Raw genomic sequence first — 17,624 nt, 5'->3', positions numbered from 1 at the left:
ATGTTGGACCCTTAAAAACACACACACGCTCAGTAAAGGGCATGAAACCACCCTTTGCAAAATAACCACCCCGAGCCAAATCGCAAATTCGAGGCAAAAACAGGTTGGACAAGCACTAGGTGAAGCCTGTCTACAGTTTTGCAGTCTATATGGAGAACAGTGGGTTGGAAGTGAAATTTTTTGTTGAAATCTTTTCGAATTTTATTATTTAATTTTTTTTATTGTAATTGGTGTTAAGCGTAGAAATAATAATTGTAGTGTTGGCGGTAAATCATAAAAATACATATACATATATAAATGATATATGTACACGCATGAAGTTGTGTGTGTATATGTATGTATGTATGTGTGTGTGTGTGTGTGTATATGTGTATTGTATTTACATTAATACTTAGCTCTATGTAGAAATCATCTTATTGCCTACTTATGTAAAACAAATATAGCGTCGTACTACATATCCTAAAAAATATTAAGGACTACACTGAAGGTAATCCGAATCATTGCCCTATATGTATATACGAATATATATATAAATATATTCTCGGCAAAGCGGAAGTGGTCGCAGCAAAACCCTAGCTTAATTAAGACACAGGAGATCGTTGAGATTATATGATGACGGCATTCAGCCGTCGTGCGATCATGTCAAATGGGTCGTCGTTGAGACTGAGGCGCCACCTGAGGCTGCCTTGCCCGAGAAGAATCGATTGCCCGTCTGGGTGGTAAAGAGCAGAGTGTCCACGGATGGCAACATCTGATTCGAGTGTACCAACATTGGCATATTCACAACAGACACTGTTGTCGGTCCATTGGCAATTGCATTGGTCGCTCCTGTTCCCGTGCAAGTGCCAGTGCTGGTCGTGCAACTGGTCAACTTGCCTTGCGCATTTAGCGTAAATGCTGGCAAATAATAGTTGGCGGTGCGACCCGAGTTTACATTCACAGCTGATGTGGATTTGGTGGTGCTACTGCTGATGGTGGCGGTGGTGGATACCGCAGCCAGTTCCATGGATGCGGGCGAGGAGAACGGTGATGATTCCAGCGATGGACAGGCTATGCGATTGCCACTATTGGGTTTGTGGAGCACTGCAAAAAAGATATGAGAAAAAATTAATTGGTATTTAAGTTATTAATAGTAAAAATACATATAAAATATATTGACATTAAAGATCACGAGTTTATACTTGTTATGAGCTACAACCGTCATTAAATTAATAAAATGTTGCAATATTAAAAAAAAAAACAAGAGTTTACTTTCACATTTTAATGCTTGAATGAATGCTTTCAGACCCCATTTTATATTTTATAAAATCAATATTTGTATATATAGACTTACAGAAATCGTCGTCAGGTAGAAGTTCATCGGGTAATTCGTTTTTGATTTGAAAGTGCAGGGCAGTCGCTGCATCTGAGGCAGTTGCATTGTCTGAGGTGCCCATTTCAGTGTTGCCCACGGGTGTATCATACAATCCGCATTCCTCCATCTCGAGAGCCTGCTCCATGATCAGCTCCTCGGCCGATGTGAGGCTAAGGCCATGCAGGTCCAGGAATGGACCCTGCGTCTGCAACGGTTCCTTTTTAATTTGCGGCATTGCAACGGGTACCGTGTGAGGAGTGCTGCCCACTGGCGCAGATGGTTTCTGTTGCAGCTGTTTGGGCGCCAACTGTTTGCGTTCTCGTTTCGCTTTCATCTGCTTGGCTGGAGCGGTGGTTGCTGCTGCTGTTGCTTGTGGTGGTGGTGCCAGTAGCGGAGTAACATTTGACTGTTTGCTTGTGGACTGTGGTAGCGGCTGCGGCGGATGCACCTGCTGCAGTGCCGTTCCCGCTGGCAAAGTGATGCCCAAGGCGGCAAGAGTTGCTTGTTGTGGTTGCTTTTTTTTGCGTGCCTGCTTAACTGGTGGAGCTGCCGCTGCAGCTGACGGCGCTTTGGCTGTCTGCGGCGTTGAGGAGGATGTGGACTTTGCCTCTCCATCAGCTGTGCTGAGTGGCAGCACCTCTGATACTGGAGATCCGGCTGTTGTCGCCGTTGCCGCCGCCGCAGCAGCAGCAGCCGCGGCAGCTGCTTTCTGTGCCTTCGTTGTCGTTGATTTCTTGGAGCAGTAGGAGGGAATGTTCTCGAGATGCTCGCCAGTCTTGTGATCGACCTTGTGACGGCGTCGTGTATGCTTCAGCCAATTGGGAAAGTTGGTAAAGTCGCGCGGACAATAGTTGCATTTAAACGGTCGCATGCCCGTATGAATATTCGAATGCTGCTTCAACTTGGAGTTGCTAATGAAACTCTTGTCGCACACATTGCACGCGAAGGGACGCTGCTCCAGATGCACCAAATTGTGTACCTTGAGGCAACGTTCCGTTTTGTACATTTTGCCACATTTCTCACAGCGATAGGAGCGCGTCTGTGCATGATACTTTTGATGGCGCTGCAGATGGGAGCGCTCCTGGAATCGTTTCTGGCATTCGGGGCACTCGTACGGCTTCTCCGAAGAATGGATGCGTGCGTGATGCGTCAAATTGATTTTCTGCACAAACTTCTGGCCACAAATATCGCACTGATATTTCTTATTATCGCTGTGGATCTTCCGGTGCATCCACATGCTGCCCAACTTTAAACTGCAAATCGAAATTAAAACGAGTTGAAGATATATTTGAAAGAGATTTGTAACTCAATTTGTGAACTTACCACTTGCCACAGTCTGGGCACTTTTTCCACGTATCCTTGCGTCCCTCGCTGCGATGCGTCTTCAGGTGTTTCTTGAGCCCCGCCAAGAGCTCAAATTCGCGCTGGCATTCAGTGCAGTTGTAGGTGATGCGCAATCGATGCGCTGCCGCCTTGTGGCTACTCACCAACTGCTGATTGTCAAGAATCAGGCCGTTGCAGTCCAGGCACTTGTAGAGAGGTGGCGGCGGCGTTTCCAACTCTAGTTTACCATTGAAATCCAACGGCACAGCCGGTGGCGGCATATTATTCACTGGCGGCTGCTGCTGTTGTTGTTGCTGCTGTGGTTGCTGGAATATGGTAAACGCTGGCGGCAAATGATCCGACTCCGAATGCTCCACTTTGGTCAACAGCTCAGCTTTGGGGGACATCTCCTTCTCATCGAAGAGCTCCTCCTTGAAGACCCTTAACCGTACCGCTGTCGCAGCGGGTAAACGTGGCTTACGTTGCGAAACCATCTGCTGCACCATTGGCAATTGCTCCGGTGATTGGAGCTTCACTGGCGTCGTCGCCGCCGTCGCCGTAGTCGTTGCTGTTGTTGTGATCTTTTTAAATGGTGAGTTCGTGAACGCATTTGGCGGCTCCGGCCGCAGGAACGTAACATTGAACTCGGAATTATGATTGTCATTGGCGCTTCCATTCGATAGATTCGCACTGGGTGTGGGACTGGGACTGGGCGCACTCAATTCCTCGCGGCACACATCTGAGGATAGATTTAATTCCGTATTGTTTTGTGCACTCTCGTCGAGAACGCGCCAAAAATCCGTAGACGACAGGCTGTTGCCATTGATGAAGCTGGCCGAGCTGATTGTGACGCAGGCGGACAGATCGATGTCGAGGGATTCGTCTTTGATGCTCGATATGGAATCGAAATTGTTGATGCGCAACAAGGAGCTCAGTATCTCATCGTGGGCCGCTTTGGTGGGGGTGCTTGCATTGGCCGCATAATCACCGCCATATAATTTAGGCGGCAATTTTTTGCTTGGCGCCTCTTCTTTCATTCTCTTTGCTTTGCCTTTACACTCCATTCGCAACTGCGACACGTAAAGGTTATGCGGTCGGCGTTTCTTAACTTCTTGCGTCGGTTCCGCAAAATTTCATACACTGTTCAATTGTTTGCACTCACAGCACTATTTGCTTATACATTTTGTTTAATTTTGCACAATAAAACACTTAAATCTTGCACAAAAACACCACAAATACTGTGAAATGCGCTTTGTTTTTGTCACGCTATGAATTCTCAAGTCGCCATTTTGACAAACAGTGTTGTAAGATGCGACGCCTATGCATTTTAAGGGTTGCACACACGTCATTTATCGATATGCAAAGCTTATATAAAGCCTATGGATTTTTCAATAAACATGCTGCCGTCACATTATTGTTTTGACCAGTTTTATAATACAGTGTGACCACATTGTATGTGTCACAAATCCAAAAATGGCGTCTGAACAAGACGAAAACGTTGTAATAGAAAACTCAGGTAAATACAACTGAAAAAATCATAAAATTTAATTATTTGAAGTGAGCCGTATGTTATTTGTTGCATTGCTCATATTTTCTATATCGTGCATAACAAACGAAAACAGATTGTGAACTGAAAATTAAAAAGAAAAAAAAAAAACGTGAGCATCACGCGGAAACTACGCACACATGCACACGCATCTGCATATGCATTAGTATTTAAAGCGCTCGTTTATTTTTTTTTTCTGTTAATCGGTTTTGAATAATAACTTGGTCTTTTCAGGGCGCCGCACACGCTCTGGACGTCCGCCGGCAACAGCAGCACCAACGCGAACCACACGTCGCACATCCAAGCGCCAAGCACAGGTCAGTAACACACACACACTCACAAACACACCATGCGTGTGCTTCTGCTTTTTGGTTTGCAATTTGATGAAAAAATACGCATCTTCATGCGGATGTGGCGTTGTTCCATTCGCAAATGATGGCCTCCACATGATTCTCTGCAAGGGCCAACTGATAAAGCAAGCCAGAGAGAGATTAGTTTTTAATTACTGTATGGCAAAATACAATATAGATATACATCCATAATAATGTTTGCTTTTCAGTTGAGTGATCAAGAGGAAGAGAACGACCCAATTAGTCAACAAATGATGGCGCTGACCGAGGAAGACGATCAAGAGCGCGTAGCAGCAGAGGAGGCTCAGTATGAGCAACTAGACGACGATGTTGAAATGCTGGCAACGACCGAAACAACGGGCGGTGTAGATGACAAGAGTTCCTCGTTTCCCTTTGGTGCCGTTGCCGAACAACATTCGGAGACGAGTGACGATGTCAAGGAGAGTAGACGCAACGAAGATGGTGTAGATACATCGCTCTTGGCCTCCCTGGTTGGTGATAATGCCAACAGTCTGCCTTCGGTAGCCGGCAATGATGAGAGCGATATTAACAAAAAATCCGACTTTGAATCGAATGTGCCCGATGCACTGCAGCCGCTTGGTGGGAGCAAGCTCAACTCGTCGGATGATTCGAGCTCACATCATGCTATTGCCGAGAGTTTGGGCGATGAAATGATGGACACAAGCAATGCGACTATTGTGAATACTGAAATCATTTCAGAGGATGAGTTACCGCCACCCAGCAAGCCCGAGATCAATGATGCCGAAGAGGTATCCGATGAGGAGTTGCCGGCACCACAGCGTGCTGAGCTGCCAGCCGATGCTGAAGTCATATCGGAGGATGAATTGCCAACGCACAACAATAACAACAACAACAATGTTAACGAGCTAAAGACGAGAGTAAAGCGAAAAGCTGGGAAGAATGTTCATGTGCCACAGTCTGCAAGAGATGACGACGAGCAGAGCCATAATGAAACGAGCACAAAACTTAAATCAACTGAACAGTATAATCCCGGCAGTCCAACATCAGAGAGTAATGATGCGCAGCCCATGGAGAAGCGTGCCAGAGTAGATGAAGGTTGGAAATTAAGGAGAATTGTAGCCAGACATCCATTAAAAATAATCTTATACATTTTTTAAGCAGATGTTGAGCATAACGACAAGGATAAAGAGAAAGACCCTCAAAAGAAGGAGAAAGAGCGTGATAAAGACAAAGAAAAGGAGAAGGACAAAGACAAGGAAAAGGACAAGGAGAAGGAGCGCAAAAAGTTGCCCGATCTCGACAAATACTGGCGCGTTGTCAAAGACGATGCATCCGACTTTACCGGCTGGACATATCTGCTACAATACGTAGACAGCGAGGTATATCGATTATTCATCTAATCTATACAAATTGAAATAAACTTTTAATTATGCTCCAGTCCGATGCTGAGGCGGCGCGCGAAGCTTACGACACATTCCTGTCGCATTATCCCTACTGCTATGGCTACTGGCGCAAATATGCGGACTATGAGAAGCGCAAGGGTATTAAGGCCAATTGCTATAAGGTGAGTACCCCCACACATTTCAATGAAATTAAACATATCTTTGCAATTCTTTGTTTTACGCTTACTCTTACTTACGATTACGACAATTTGATATTCCACATATATATATTTAAATATATATATATATATATATATTTGTTATAATGCAATTTATTATAACTGAATAAAAATAACTACATTCAATAAAAGCAACAAATTACCAAAACAAAAGAAACTAAATTACGGAAAGAAAAAAGAAAGAACCAAATACAACTGACTCTCGACACCTTTTTAGTCATCGGTCAGTATCGGGTGTCAGCATATCAACGGGGTCCACGATTGAGCGATCCATTCTATATGCACTCGTTATAAATTTCAATTTTAGTTTTTAATGAATTTATTTGAACTTTATCTTTAGCTCTTCAGCATAGTTCAAATGTTTAATATTTTTCCATACATTTAATCAAAATGATTTCAAGTTTTACTGTCTTTTTTTGTATCCACCTAAATTAAATGATAAATTATACGCGTAAGCTAAACATTTCTTAATCGTAGGTTCCGGATTTTTTTTTTTATTGTTTTTTATTTTTGTTTGGACTCGACTCGTCCTCTTTTCAGAGTGTGTATTTAAATGATAATCGTGTTGTTTAAATGTGTGTGTTCACTTAGCTGTACCTTAGATGCAATCAATCGTTCACAATTGTTAATACCCATCATTCATGATCCTATGGGGGCGGCTAGTCGACATTTTAGTTTTATTCCCGATATGATGGATGCAGTTATTGTTGTTGTTGTTCTTGTTACATACATATGTATATATGTATGAGCAAATTGATGTATTCCACAACGCAAGTTGTTCACCACCAGTCCAGTTCCACAATCAATCAATACTCTCCAATTCGACTCGACAGTCGTCGTTTGTTCTTTTGTCAACTTCTCTGATCTTCGCACGTTCTCGTTATCGTTGTCGTTGTCACCACAAACAACTCTTCCTTCGACTCCTCCTTCAGCACGTTCTCGTGAGGCCGTAAGTAAGTACAAATGGCGTTTAAATGAAATTTTTAAGTCTCTCTGTGTAAAAAAAAATACTCAATACAAAACGTGTGTTATTTTCTGTGTCTACTTTATTACGTATTGTTGTTTTAGCTTATTTAAGATCATTATAGTAAACTATATAAGTTACAAAAAAGAAAAGAAAAAAACATCGACACCACCACCAAAAAATAAAAAGCCTGCAAGTTAGTTTATCAAAAATAAGTCTGAAGCGTGCTAAAATAATTTTTTTCAATTTTTTTGTAAATATTTCTATTTCTTCTCCACGGTCAAAAATCAAAATACATGAAAAAAATCGATTCAAAAACTTTGTTCTAAAAACATCAATTGATAAAAAACAAAATTAGGTATTTGAGCGCGGCCTGGAAGCCATTCCGCTATCGGTGGATCTATGGATACATTATCTGATGCACATCAAGTCGCACCACAGCGACGAGGAGCAATTCATCCGCAGCCAATACGAGCGAGCTGTCCAGGCATGCGGCCTCGAGTTCCGCTCCGACAAGCTCTGGGATGCCTACATACGTTGGGAGAACGAATCGAAGCGTTATCAGCGTGTCGTCCAGATATATGATCGTCTGCTCACGATACCCACCCAGGGCTACAACGGACACTTTGACAAGTAAGTCAAGGAGTGGTCTCTATCCTCTTTGTTTGCCTGCTAATAATATTTAAATTGCATCTTCCATAGTTTTCAGGATGTTATTAATCAGCATGCAATAACCGCCACCATTGGCAATGAGGAGCTGTTGCGATTGCGCAAGGATTGGCACGATCGCCAATTGACTAAATCCTCGAAATCTTCGTCCAGGAGTCGTCGCGATAGTGGCAGCTCCAAGGAAGCCAAGGGTGAGCGTGAAAAGGAACGTGATCGCGATGAGAAGCAGAAGGAAACTGCAGCTGATGGCAGTAAGGAGCCCAAGGAGGCCAGTGAAACAGCTGTGGAAGAATCCACTACTGATCTGACCCTCAGCGAATCCTCAGCCACATCGAAACCGGCGCCAATTGATTTCAGCGATCTCAGCACACTCAACGAGGAGGAAATTACTTCAATCAAGGACAAAGTCATTTCTGCGCGTCGCAAACTGCACAAGTTAACCGTTGGTGCGGTCACAGCGCGCTGGTCCTTCGAGGAGGGCATCAAGCGTCCATATTTCCATGTTAAGCCATTGGAGCGTGCCCAGCTGAAGAACTGGAAGGACTACCTGGACTTTGAGATCGAGAAAGGTGATCGTGAACGCATCCTGGTGCTCTTTGAACGCTGTCTCATCGCGTGCGCTCTTTATGATGAGTTCTGGCTAAAGATGCTGCGCTATCTGGAGTCGTTAGGTAGTATCGAGCACAGCCAGAATACAGTGGATATAACACGAGGTGTCTATCGGCGCGCCTGTCGCATCCATCATCCCGAGAAGCCCAGTCTGCATTTGATGTGGGCCGCCTTCGAGGAGTGTCAGCTCAATTTTGATGGCGCCGCCGAGGTGCTGGAGCGCATCGAGCAACGTTGTCCAAATGTGCTCCAGATCTCCTATCGCCGCATCAATGTGGAGCGACGTCGTGGCGCCCTGGACAAATGCCGTGAACTTTACAAGCATTACATCGAGGGCACCAAGAACAAAGCCATTGCCGGCAGTTTGGCCATCAAGTATGCCCGATTCCTAAATAAGCTGTGCCACGATCTCGATGCCGGCTTGGAAGTGCTGCAGCAGGCGCTCGAACGTGATCCGGCCAATACACGTGTCGCCCTACAAATGATCGATCTATGCCTGCAGCGGCCACAAGTTGTTGAGCCCGAGATCGTTCAGATTATGGACAAGTTTATGGCACGCGCCGATATTGAACCTGACCAGAAAGTGCTTTTTGCTCAGCGCAAAGTTGAGTTCCTCGAGGACTTTGGCAGCACGGCCAAGGGATTACAGGATGCACAGCGTGCACTCCAACTGACGCTCAGCAAGGCCAACGAGATGCAAAAGAAGAGGTTAGTCAAAAGAAATGAACTATTAAATCGAATCAATAATCATCGTGTTGTTTACCTCCCCTATAGCGATACAAGTCCAAGTCGCAAGAACTCCACTGGTGGCAAAGATGGTGGCAGTGCCACTGGTGGCGGCTCATCTGCACCACTCGCTGCCTATAACAATGGTGGATCGGCAGCAGCGGCGAATGCCAACTACAATTACAATTCGATGAACTCCGGTGCCTATTATGCCCAGCAGCAGAACAGTGGCGCCTATCCGCCACAGCAGCAACAGCAACAGCAGCAGTCGTACGACTCATATTACAGTCAATGGGGTGGTGGTGGTGGTTACGGCTCTGGTGGCGCTGGCACCGGTGCCAGCTATAATTATGGCCAGTGGAGCGGCTATGTCAACTACTATTAGACACAGACACAGACCGTTAAATTAGTGGATAACATAACGATATTTGTAGTTTTATAATGATTCTTATTAAAAATATGTAGCATACGTACGTATATATATATATATATATATATATATATGCATATTATACATATATATATATATGTGAATATACTTGCAAACCTCATTGTAGACGTCAGGCAGCCGCAAAAACAACAAAACCAATACAAATGCAAATACAAAATACAAACTACAAATACAAACTATATATACAAATAAAGAATATTAATTTAATCGGTTCACTGTAATCGCCATGCTTTACAATTTATTGCCAATTATATAATGTTGTTGGTGTTGTTGTTATCATGGGAGAGATAAGTGAATCATAAACGTTCCTAGTTGCTTAAGTAAAACAAATTTTGAGAATCGACGCATCCTCTAGAGGCATGGCCTGTACCAGGATATCTCACCGCCATTGCAGCCCGTCACTAGTAGTGGTTCTCTGGGGCTGAATTTGGAGCACAGCACCACATCCTGATGCTCGATAATGTTGGCCAGTTCGACCAGCTGCCTCGGACTATTTTTCATCTGCTCAACCATCATTTGGCTGGGATAATCACTGCAATCGTCCTGATACCCCAGCAGCCGCACCCCATTCGCATATGGTGAGCAGATGATGCGGCCATCCGCCGAGAAGCCCGGCTCCTTAATGAAACCGGGCTTGTTATTCGTCTCGGAAGCGTAGTAGAGCAGCTTCTTGGCATTCATCAATATAGTGTGCGAGGGATTCTCATACGATGTCGCCACAGCCGAAACGTTGCCCAGCTGTCGCATTGGCATATTTGGTCGAATCTCAATGGTGACCAGTTGGCTCGTTCCATTACTGCTGCTGCTGCTGCTGCTGCCACTGCGGTTGGTGCTGCTGCTGCTGCTGGTGCTACTGGTACTACTGGTGGTGTTGCTGCTGCTATTGCTTGTGCTGCTGCTCCTGTGGCTGCCACTGCCATTGCTGCTGCGAGGTGTCTCTGTGCTTGTCGGCGCCGCATCTTCTAAGAGCGGTCTGTCATCGACGACTACATTTCCGCCTCTTGTACGCATCACCGTTGAGCGCAATGGCAGCACTCCGCTGCTGATGGCATACACAAAGTTATAGCCACTGACATGATTGGTTTCGATGCGTGACCGGCTTTGGCGTATGGCTCGCTCCTGCACGGTTACCTCAGCTGCCCAGATGTCGGGTATGAAGCCATCTGTGCGTGTTGTGGGCACGGTGCCGGGCACGCGTCTCGGATAAATTACCCGTTGTCGCACTCTGGCCGGAAAACGTGGTGCTCCTGCCTGATGCTGCTCGTGATCCGATTGATCTGCCTGCTGTGCCAATCGTGTGCGATTCTTCTTGGCACTGGGCTCATCGTCATCATCATCATTCACATCATCCGTGGGCTGCTCTGGTTCCTCGTGTATATCATGTATGCATGTCCATTCGCTCTGCTCGTCGCAGCTCACGTTACGCGTCAGCATGCAACGGCACTGTGGATGTATCTGCAGGGCCATTATCATTTCAGCATCATTCTGTTCCGGAAAATCGGTGACGAGCTCCACGCGATTCTTTTTCTGACGCTTCGAGAAGACATGATCATATTTAGCTGCCTGGGGTATATACTGATCACCCATTTGCATAAGTCTATAGATGCCCGGCTAAAAATTACGTACAAGATTCTAACTCAAATTCGTATTTGATTTTATTGTTCCACTCACCCGGAAACCACACAGATCCTTGTGCAATGTAGTCAAGTCCAAGTGATGGACGATCATAATGTAACCGCTGCTGGTGCACAGAACCAATTTGTCACCCGATGGTGAGATGCGGCAACGCATCAGGCCGCTGGCATGAAAGACGCGCTGTGAGATCAAACCGTGCTCCGTGTGTGAGTTAATATCCCATGTGAATATGCTGCCATCGAAGCCTGATGTGACCAACAGTTTGTCCTTCGAAGAGTACTCAATGTTCTTCACCCAATTGGAATGACCATGGAGCAGGCGCAGTTTCTGCTTCATATTACGCAGATCCCACAGAGCAACTGTAAAGTCATCGGAGCCCGTTGCAAATAGGCGATCGTCAAAGAATCTAACAAAAATAAAATCAATCTGCAAACTGCTGATGACTGAGTGGATGATGTGCCACACTTACTTGATGCAATTAACGCTGTCCGTGTGTGCATCGGATATTTTGAAGATCTCGTTTTGTGTGATTGCATCAAAGACAAGGACGCATTTGCGTTCGGTGGCGGCTACAACAACATTGCCATCGGCATTGAACTCCAGATTGAAGATGGCACCCGTGTCCTGTCCGGCCTTGCCAGGATTGCAATTGGAATGATAACTGTTAAACATGCCCATCGAACTGTAAATGCGACGCATCACAGAATTCTCCTCGGCCGTGTGTTTATTTCGATGCAGCCAGCCACTCTCTCGTCGACGCAAATACTCCTCTATGGTGTGCATTGTTATTATTTCCTTATTTTTTTCGTACACAGTTCTGCACTCCGTTCCCAACCTTCTGTGGACTGTATATATATATAATAAAAAGAATAAAAAGTTTCTACGACTGCGTAGAGATGTCAATATCGGCGAATATGTGACTGTTCACCAAATACATTGTATATACCTAATTTTGTAGCACATTTAAAATATACTTACATACAATAATGCCCTGAACGTGTAAATAAATAGCAACACAGCTACAAGTTCAGTGCATATGTTTTTTTTAATTTTTATGTAAGATCTGTTAGTGTAGCAATCAGAAGAAATCACGGTATGTAACCATCATAAAATATCACAAGGTACATAAAAGACACAAGTATCAGGCTTTTAATTATATTGATTGTTGTATTATTTGTAGGCGTCTGCACACACAATCGGCGAATATTGAATATTCTCGAATTAAAATAGATTATTCCAAATCACTATATTGCTCCTCACTATTGTACTGTCTACGACTGCTCAATATTTTTCTCGCCTGGATGGGCAGCCCTGACTAGAGTGACCATGCTCTAATGAAAGAAGAAAAAAAAATAATTGTTTGGCCACACTTGCGCCTGTGGGTAATAAACAAAAAAAAAATTGATAATTTTTTGCGTCGAGTTCAACAAATAAATATGTAGCAAAAAGAATTTTGGGGTGTCTAATTAAAATCACTGCGCCACCAAAATGGAGCGCTTTGCTTTCAAGATTGATGGAGCGATCAAGGCGAACCTGTACAAGATCTGTCGCCTGTGCGGCATCGATAATCCGTCCAAGGTGAAGATTCTGCCAAACGCAAGCGAAATTATAGATCTGGACGAGCCCACACTGGGCCAAAAAGTCTTCGAGGTGGTTGGCTTCATGGTAAGCACAATATATTATTATAAATGGGCGTGGCCAGATTCTTAACAAAAAAAAAAAAAAAAACACCCCATTTTGCAGGTGGCACCTAATGACAAAATGCCACAGACAATGTGCAGCCTGTGCGTGGATAAAATCAATGATTTTTACGAGTTTCGAGAAATGTGCTATGCAACAAACGATCAGACCCGCAAATTGCTTGGCCTCAAGCCTCAATCGGAGCCACAAAGGGTAAGATACAATTATGCAGTGTCTCTCTTAAATGGCTAAAGCAATCCAAATGTTCGCTCCTCAGCTGATGGATGTAAAATCCATTTTTAAAACCGAACCGCTTAGCAAACGCGGACGTAAACGAAAAACGGATGACAATGTGCAGGGAGCGGCGGCTAGCAGTAGTAGCAACAGCGCCAAGCAAAGCGCATCGGAAATCCCATTAGATATGGTGAAAAATGAGCCTGTCGGCTGGCGAAAAAAGCAGCGTCTGCAGCAGCTAACAGCGAGCAAAACTGAAGTGTAAGTTAAAACATGTAAAAACGGTTTAATAGTAGACACGTCAGGATTAAATGCCTCTGCACACTGGAACTAATCCGCTGTCAATTAAAATTTGGTGCGGTTTTACTCTGTTTTTGTACGCTTAAAACGAATTTTGAATGTTTTCTAATATGTCCGATTGTTCCCATGACAGCTATATAATATAGGAGTATAGTAATAGTATAGACAGATCTAATTAAGGATATATATATTTTAAGAGGTCGAAGACTTCTCCACCTACGGGGGCATAGTTAAAGACAGATCAAATTTTAATCAAATCGAAATTGTATACTTTCCAGGAAGGAGGAGCCCGCAGAGCTTGATCCCCGGATGACGACGGGCAAGAAGGGTCGCAAGGCCAGTTGCAGTGTGTGTGGCGAGCGTTTCGAGAGCAAGGAGCTTGCCGAGGAGCACAAGAGTATCACTCACGTGCCGATGGTGATGCGCTACACATGCAATGCCTGCAATCAGAATCATCACAATCCCAGCGATATCAAGGCCCACCAACTGTGGCACAAGCTCTCCAAGACGCCGTATCAGTGTCCCCGGTGCGATGTGAGCGTTGCCAACAATTATGCGTTCAGTCGTCATCTGCGTGAGCATACAGTGGCCACACCACTTGAACTGCTCGTCCTGGATCGCGAGTGTCCGCTCTGCAGGAAGACGTTTCTCACGAATTACTTTTACAACACCCATCCCTGTGCACGACGCACTCGCAAGTGTGGCGGCTGCAGCCGGGTCTTAAGCAGTGAAGTCGCCTATATGCGACATGCACCATACTGTGCCAAGATCTACTTGAGTCACTCCAAGCACATAATGCCCGAGGCGGCTGACCGTGAGGCCGAGATGCGGATCAAGAATGAAAACGATCTAGATGTGGAGCCCACGGCATATGGTCAGGAAGGCAGCATGCAGCCGGTGGTTGTACTAGAGCGCTTGGGATCACCTCTCTTACGTACCATAGCCGGTAGCCGGAGCAGTGATCGTGTCTCATCGAAAAAGTATTTGAAACGCGTCGATCAGCTGCTGAAGAATACAATGAACACGCTGGTCAGCATCAAGCATGAGCCCGAGGTGCATATTGATGATACTGGACCGCAGCTGGAGAGTGACCCAGACGAGGAACCATCTCCATTTGATGATTTCCATGCAGGCAACGACGATAGCGATGAGGATGCAGCAGATACAGCAGCAGCCGATACAACAGCAGATATATCAACGGTATCCGTGAAACAGGAGCTCATCGACGAAGGCTACGAGCGGCAACAGATCAAACAGGAGCCGCTCAAGCTCAAGCTAAAAATTACCAATAATCATGGACAGCTCAATTCATCAATAGTTGATGATGATGACAACGATTTTCAGCAGCACCAGCTGTCGCGGAGCGCTAAAAAGAAAAGAAAACGAAAGCACAAGGAGCGCAATAAGGACGCGGAGGCAGAAACGGCGGAGGAGGAGACGCCGCCAACCGATGCAACCGAGCGAACCACGGAAGAAATACAAGTATCAGCCGAAGCAGTTGGCAGAACCATTGTAACAGTTAAACAGGAACGCGACGATGAAAGCTATGCGGATAGTTGTGAACCACAAGCCACGGTAATGACGAGTATTCCCATGCTCCAGCTGGACAGCAGTTTTGCTGAGGTGAACCAGGCGACTGTCGAGGCGGAAGATGTGAAGCCAAATCGTTTGGAACTCGATCGTCTGATGAAAATCACGCATATTGCGAGTGGTGTCGCCATGGCCGAGGAGGCAACACCGCCGGAGAAAGCTGTGGAAGCGATACCCAATGAAATTCCAGCCAATCCCATGCGGAAAAGTGCCACAAAGTCAACAGCGCGTAAGAGCACTGGTGGAGCTGCCGCAGCTGCAACCACATCAAAACCACCGCCAGCTGAAAATCAGCTGCCAAAAATTGTGTCTGTGGAAAGCGGTGCAGCGTTGCCTTTCAATATACTGGCTATTAAGCCGGAGCCACTGAATCGTGGCTATGCAGATGAGCAGGTGGCATGTACAGATCAAAGAGAAGCACATAAAGAGATCAATCACAATGAGAAAATCGACGAGGAAACCAGATACATCAATAGTCTAGATCTAAGCAATGTTATAATTAAGCAGGAAAAAGATTTACACATCTGCGATGTGAATCTCAATGGCAGCGAAGCTGACAACGTGCTATACAATGGATTGCGCGAGAGTGTGGACGATGACGACGACCACGATGATGATGATGATGGTGGTGATGATGATAGTGCATCATCTGCTGATGAAGCGGACGAAAATATGGACACGCTTGAGGAACAGGAGGTGCGCATATACCGAGAAATTGAGCTACCTCTTTTAGAGGAAGAGGAACAGGCACGGAGTCCAGTTAATCAATCAACGACAGCGGAGGTGCACAACGAGTCAGTAATTTTGGTACAGCAATCTGCACCAGCGCCAAGCGAGTCAAAAAGGACGGGGAATGTGCAGCTGGGACAACCTCCGCCCTCAATTGTTGGGCCACCAAAGTCACCAGGTGAACCAGAAGATAAATTTACGAAGTTGCAAAGCGAGTCTGAGACAATGGAGCAGGAAACAACACCTGACGCGTTAGTGGAGCAATATTCAGAACAAGAATCACCATTGGGCGCGTTAGTGGAACAAAGCGTCTCGAAAGTGGAGCCAACCCATTTAGATAATACGCTGGAAACAGATGACAAAGTGAAAGATTCGCAAACCGTTGTAGGGGCTATGCCCATAGCAGAATCGCAAGCGGAGCCACCAGATGGTCTACAGCCTGACAACATCCTGGAGTCACAAAGAGAGCCACAAAATGCGGCATTAGAGCAAAATCTGCTACAGACAGAAAGTAAATCAGGAAAGAAAACAGAGACGATAACAGAAAAGAAATTAGAGCCACAGCCAGGGGAGTCTCAGCAGTCACATTTTGGATTGGTTATCACAAACGTTTGCAGTCAAGCAGCGGATAACCCGTTGTCCACATCGAGTAAGGATGCGGAGTTGACTGAAAAGAGTGTGGAGAACATTGTGAGTGCGCCCAAGGAAGCTGAAACACTGGCGCAGCCATTCTTTAACAACTCCTCCACATCGAACGACAATTGCGATGAGGAGCAACAGAATGTGCTGAATCACGAGCTGTCATCGGCCAGTGGGCAGCCAGTGGAAGAAGCTGATGAGCAGCAGTTGGAGACGGAGGAGCAGCAGCTGGAAGTGGAGGCAGGACCCTCAAGCGCAGCCTGCTGCGAGCTGCTCAATAATGAAGTAGATAAGGAAGAGACTGACAACCGAATCAATGAGCAGCAGCAAGAGTTGCAACACGTGCAACAACAGCCGCGCTGCCTGGTAAATGATTATGATTCGAATATCAATGAGATTGCCGAGAATAATAATAATGCCAACATTGAACGGGAGCTCAACGACGATGCGAATGTGGTTGCAGCTCAGGAAAACCCAATAACATAAGCTACTCTCGATATAAGAAAATCACGGTACTCTAGAGATTAAATACTGTTCACTTATATATATATATATATATATAGTCGCCATATCCACCATCCCCATATACAAAAATTGTACATATGCAATGCATGTAATTCATTTGTAGCTCAAACGAAATTCGTATCTGAATCGCGTAATACTCCTCGTATGTTATGTAAATAGAAATAAGCAATCAACAAAATCAGAATAAAAAAGAATCCTTATTAAAGATTATGAAATTATGTTAAGTTAGATATACACAACTTTATTTACGTAAATTACATAAATTAATGGCTTATATAATACAATATAGAGCATAGATGTATAACTATTTATGTATATAGAATATATGTACTTATTTAAATACACAAAATCGCACAAAACACTATATCTTTTTCTCTCGAATCATTGACTCACACATACACACATGATTCATTTACTGTTGTTTCGGGAATATAGTTCAAATATATATATACATATCTATATATATATATGTATTCCAATTTTCACGCATACATACATAAAGAAATGACTACAAAATTTGCATTTAATGCACTTTTCACTAAAAGCATTAATACTTGGGCATTACTAGTGCCAGTTTAATTTAATAGACGGCAAAACAAAACAAAAAAAACCATTGGTTATTGGTTAAAAAACAGGAGCTGACAGGAGCTTTAAGTATTAGCTTCTTTCCAAGAAGCCTAGGAAGCATTATCGTCTG

General features: G+C 44.7%; 4 protein-coding genes across 5 annotated transcripts; 2 read left to right on the top strand and 2 right to left on the bottom strand.

The window, feature by feature from the left end:
- Window positions 1-176: 176 nt before the first annotated feature.
- LOC6567271 (serendipity locus protein H-1) lies at window positions 177-3,942 on the bottom strand. The gene is made up of 3 exons (XM_001993936.2): window positions 2,678-3,942; window positions 1,334-2,607; window positions 177-1,083 (listed from the first exon to the last, which is right to left on the bottom strand). Exons 1-3 carry the CDS (start codon window positions 3,739-3,741, stop codon window positions 638-640), a joined length of 2,784 nt encoding a protein of 927 aa, XP_001993972.2. The 5' UTR covers window positions 3,742-3,942; the 3' UTR covers window positions 177-637.
- A 191-nt stretch (window positions 3,943-4,133) lies between these two features.
- On the top strand, window positions 4,134-9,639 carry LOC6567363 (pre-mRNA-processing factor 39). Of its 2 annotated transcripts, none has more exons than XM_032740314.1 (8): window positions 4,134-4,193; window positions 4,458-4,540; window positions 4,783-5,650; window positions 5,714-5,934; window positions 5,994-6,119; window positions 7,499-7,773; window positions 7,843-9,126; window positions 9,193-9,639. In XM_032740314.1, exons 1-8 carry the CDS (start codon window positions 4,151-4,153, stop codon window positions 9,527-9,529), a joined length of 3,237 nt encoding a protein of 1,078 aa, XP_032596205.1. In that variant the 5' UTR covers window positions 4,134-4,150; the 3' UTR covers window positions 9,530-9,639. The 2 variants fall into 2 exon arrangements, with proteins under 2 accessions (XP_032596205.1, XP_001993973.1); XM_001993937.3 differs by having other exon boundaries at window positions 5,717-5,934; window positions 9,193-9,615.
- A 158-nt stretch (window positions 9,640-9,797) lies between these two features.
- On the bottom strand, window positions 9,798-12,239 carry LOC6567364 (DDB1- and CUL4-associated factor 10 homolog). Its single transcript, XM_001993938.3, has 4 exons — window positions 12,209-12,239; window positions 11,700-12,075; window positions 11,267-11,636; window positions 9,798-11,206 (listed from the first exon to the last, which is right to left on the bottom strand). Exons 2-4 carry the CDS (start codon window positions 12,011-12,013, stop codon window positions 9,947-9,949), a joined length of 1,944 nt encoding a protein of 647 aa, XP_001993974.1. The 5' UTR covers window positions 12,014-12,075; window positions 12,209-12,239; the 3' UTR covers window positions 9,798-9,946.
- A 437-nt stretch (window positions 12,240-12,676) lies between these two features.
- On the top strand, window positions 12,677-17,210 carry LOC6567365 (eisosome protein SEG2). The gene is made up of 4 exons (XM_001993939.3): window positions 12,677-12,895; window positions 12,974-13,123; window positions 13,188-13,405; window positions 13,723-17,210. Exons 1-4 carry the CDS (start codon window positions 12,719-12,721, stop codon window positions 16,886-16,888), a joined length of 3,711 nt encoding a protein of 1,236 aa, XP_001993975.2. The 5' UTR covers window positions 12,677-12,718; the 3' UTR covers window positions 16,889-17,210.
- The last annotated feature ends 414 nt before the right edge of the window (window positions 17,211-17,624 follow it).

Source organism: Drosophila grimshawi, unplaced genomic scaffold, assembly GCF_018153295.1.
Source record: "Drosophila grimshawi isolate 15287-2541.00 unplaced genomic scaffold, ASM1815329v1 contig_311, whole genome shotgun sequence".
In the NCBI taxonomy this organism is placed as follows: Eukaryota; Metazoa; Arthropoda; class Insecta; order Diptera; family Drosophilidae; genus Drosophila; species Drosophila grimshawi.
The sequence above is the reverse complement of the archived record's forward strand: the minus strand, read 5'-3'. Positions and strand labels throughout refer to the sequence as shown.

Excerpts from the sequence above, each read along its gene's own strand:
- LOC6567364 (XM_001993938.3), bottom strand. The coding sequence starts at position 12,013 with ATGCACACCATAGAGGAGTATTTGCGTCGACGAGAGAGTGGCTGGCTG. Across the intron at positions 11,637-11,699 it reads GACAGCGTTAATTGCATCAA|ATTCTTTGACGATCGCCTAT; the intron begins GTAAGTGTGGCA and ends TATTTTTGTTAG. Across the intron at positions 11,207-11,266 it reads AGGATCTGTGTGGTTTCCGG|CCGGGCATCTATAGACTTAT; the intron begins GTGAGTGGAACA and ends CGTAATTTTTAG.
- LOC6567363 (XM_032740314.1), top strand. The coding sequence starts at position 4,151 with ATGGCGTCTGAACAAGACGAAAACGTTGTAATAGAAAACTCAG. Across the intron at positions 4,194-4,457 it reads CGTTGTAATAGAAAACTCAG|GGCGCCGCACACGCTCTGGA; the intron begins GTAAATACAACT and ends TGGTCTTTTCAG. Across the intron at positions 5,935-5,993 it reads TACAATACGTAGACAGCGAG|TCCGATGCTGAGGCGGCGCG; the intron begins GTATATCGATTA and ends ATTATGCTCCAG.
- LOC6567271 (XM_001993936.2), bottom strand. The coding sequence starts at position 3,741 with ATGGAGTGTAAAGGCAAAGCAAAGAGAATGAAAGAAGAGGCGCCAAGC. Across the intron at positions 2,608-2,677 it reads TGCCCAGACTGTGGCAAGTG|TTTAAAGTTGGGCAGCATGT; the intron begins GTAAGTTCACAA and ends TTCGATTTGCAG. Across the intron at positions 1,084-1,333 it reads TCTACCTGACGACGATTTCT|TGCTCCACAAACCCAATAGT; the intron begins GTAAGTCTATAT and ends TCTTTTTTGCAG.
- LOC6567365 (XM_001993939.3), top strand. The coding sequence starts at position 12,719 with ATGGAGCGCTTTGCTTTCAAGATTGATGGAGCGATCAAGGCGAACCTG. Across the intron at positions 13,124-13,187 it reads CTCAATCGGAGCCACAAAGG|CTGATGGATGTAAAATCCAT; the intron begins GTAAGATACAAT and ends TTCGCTCCTCAG. Across the intron at positions 13,406-13,722 it reads ACAGCGAGCAAAACTGAAGT|GAAGGAGGAGCCCGCAGAGC; the intron begins GTAAGTTAAAAC and ends TATACTTTCCAG.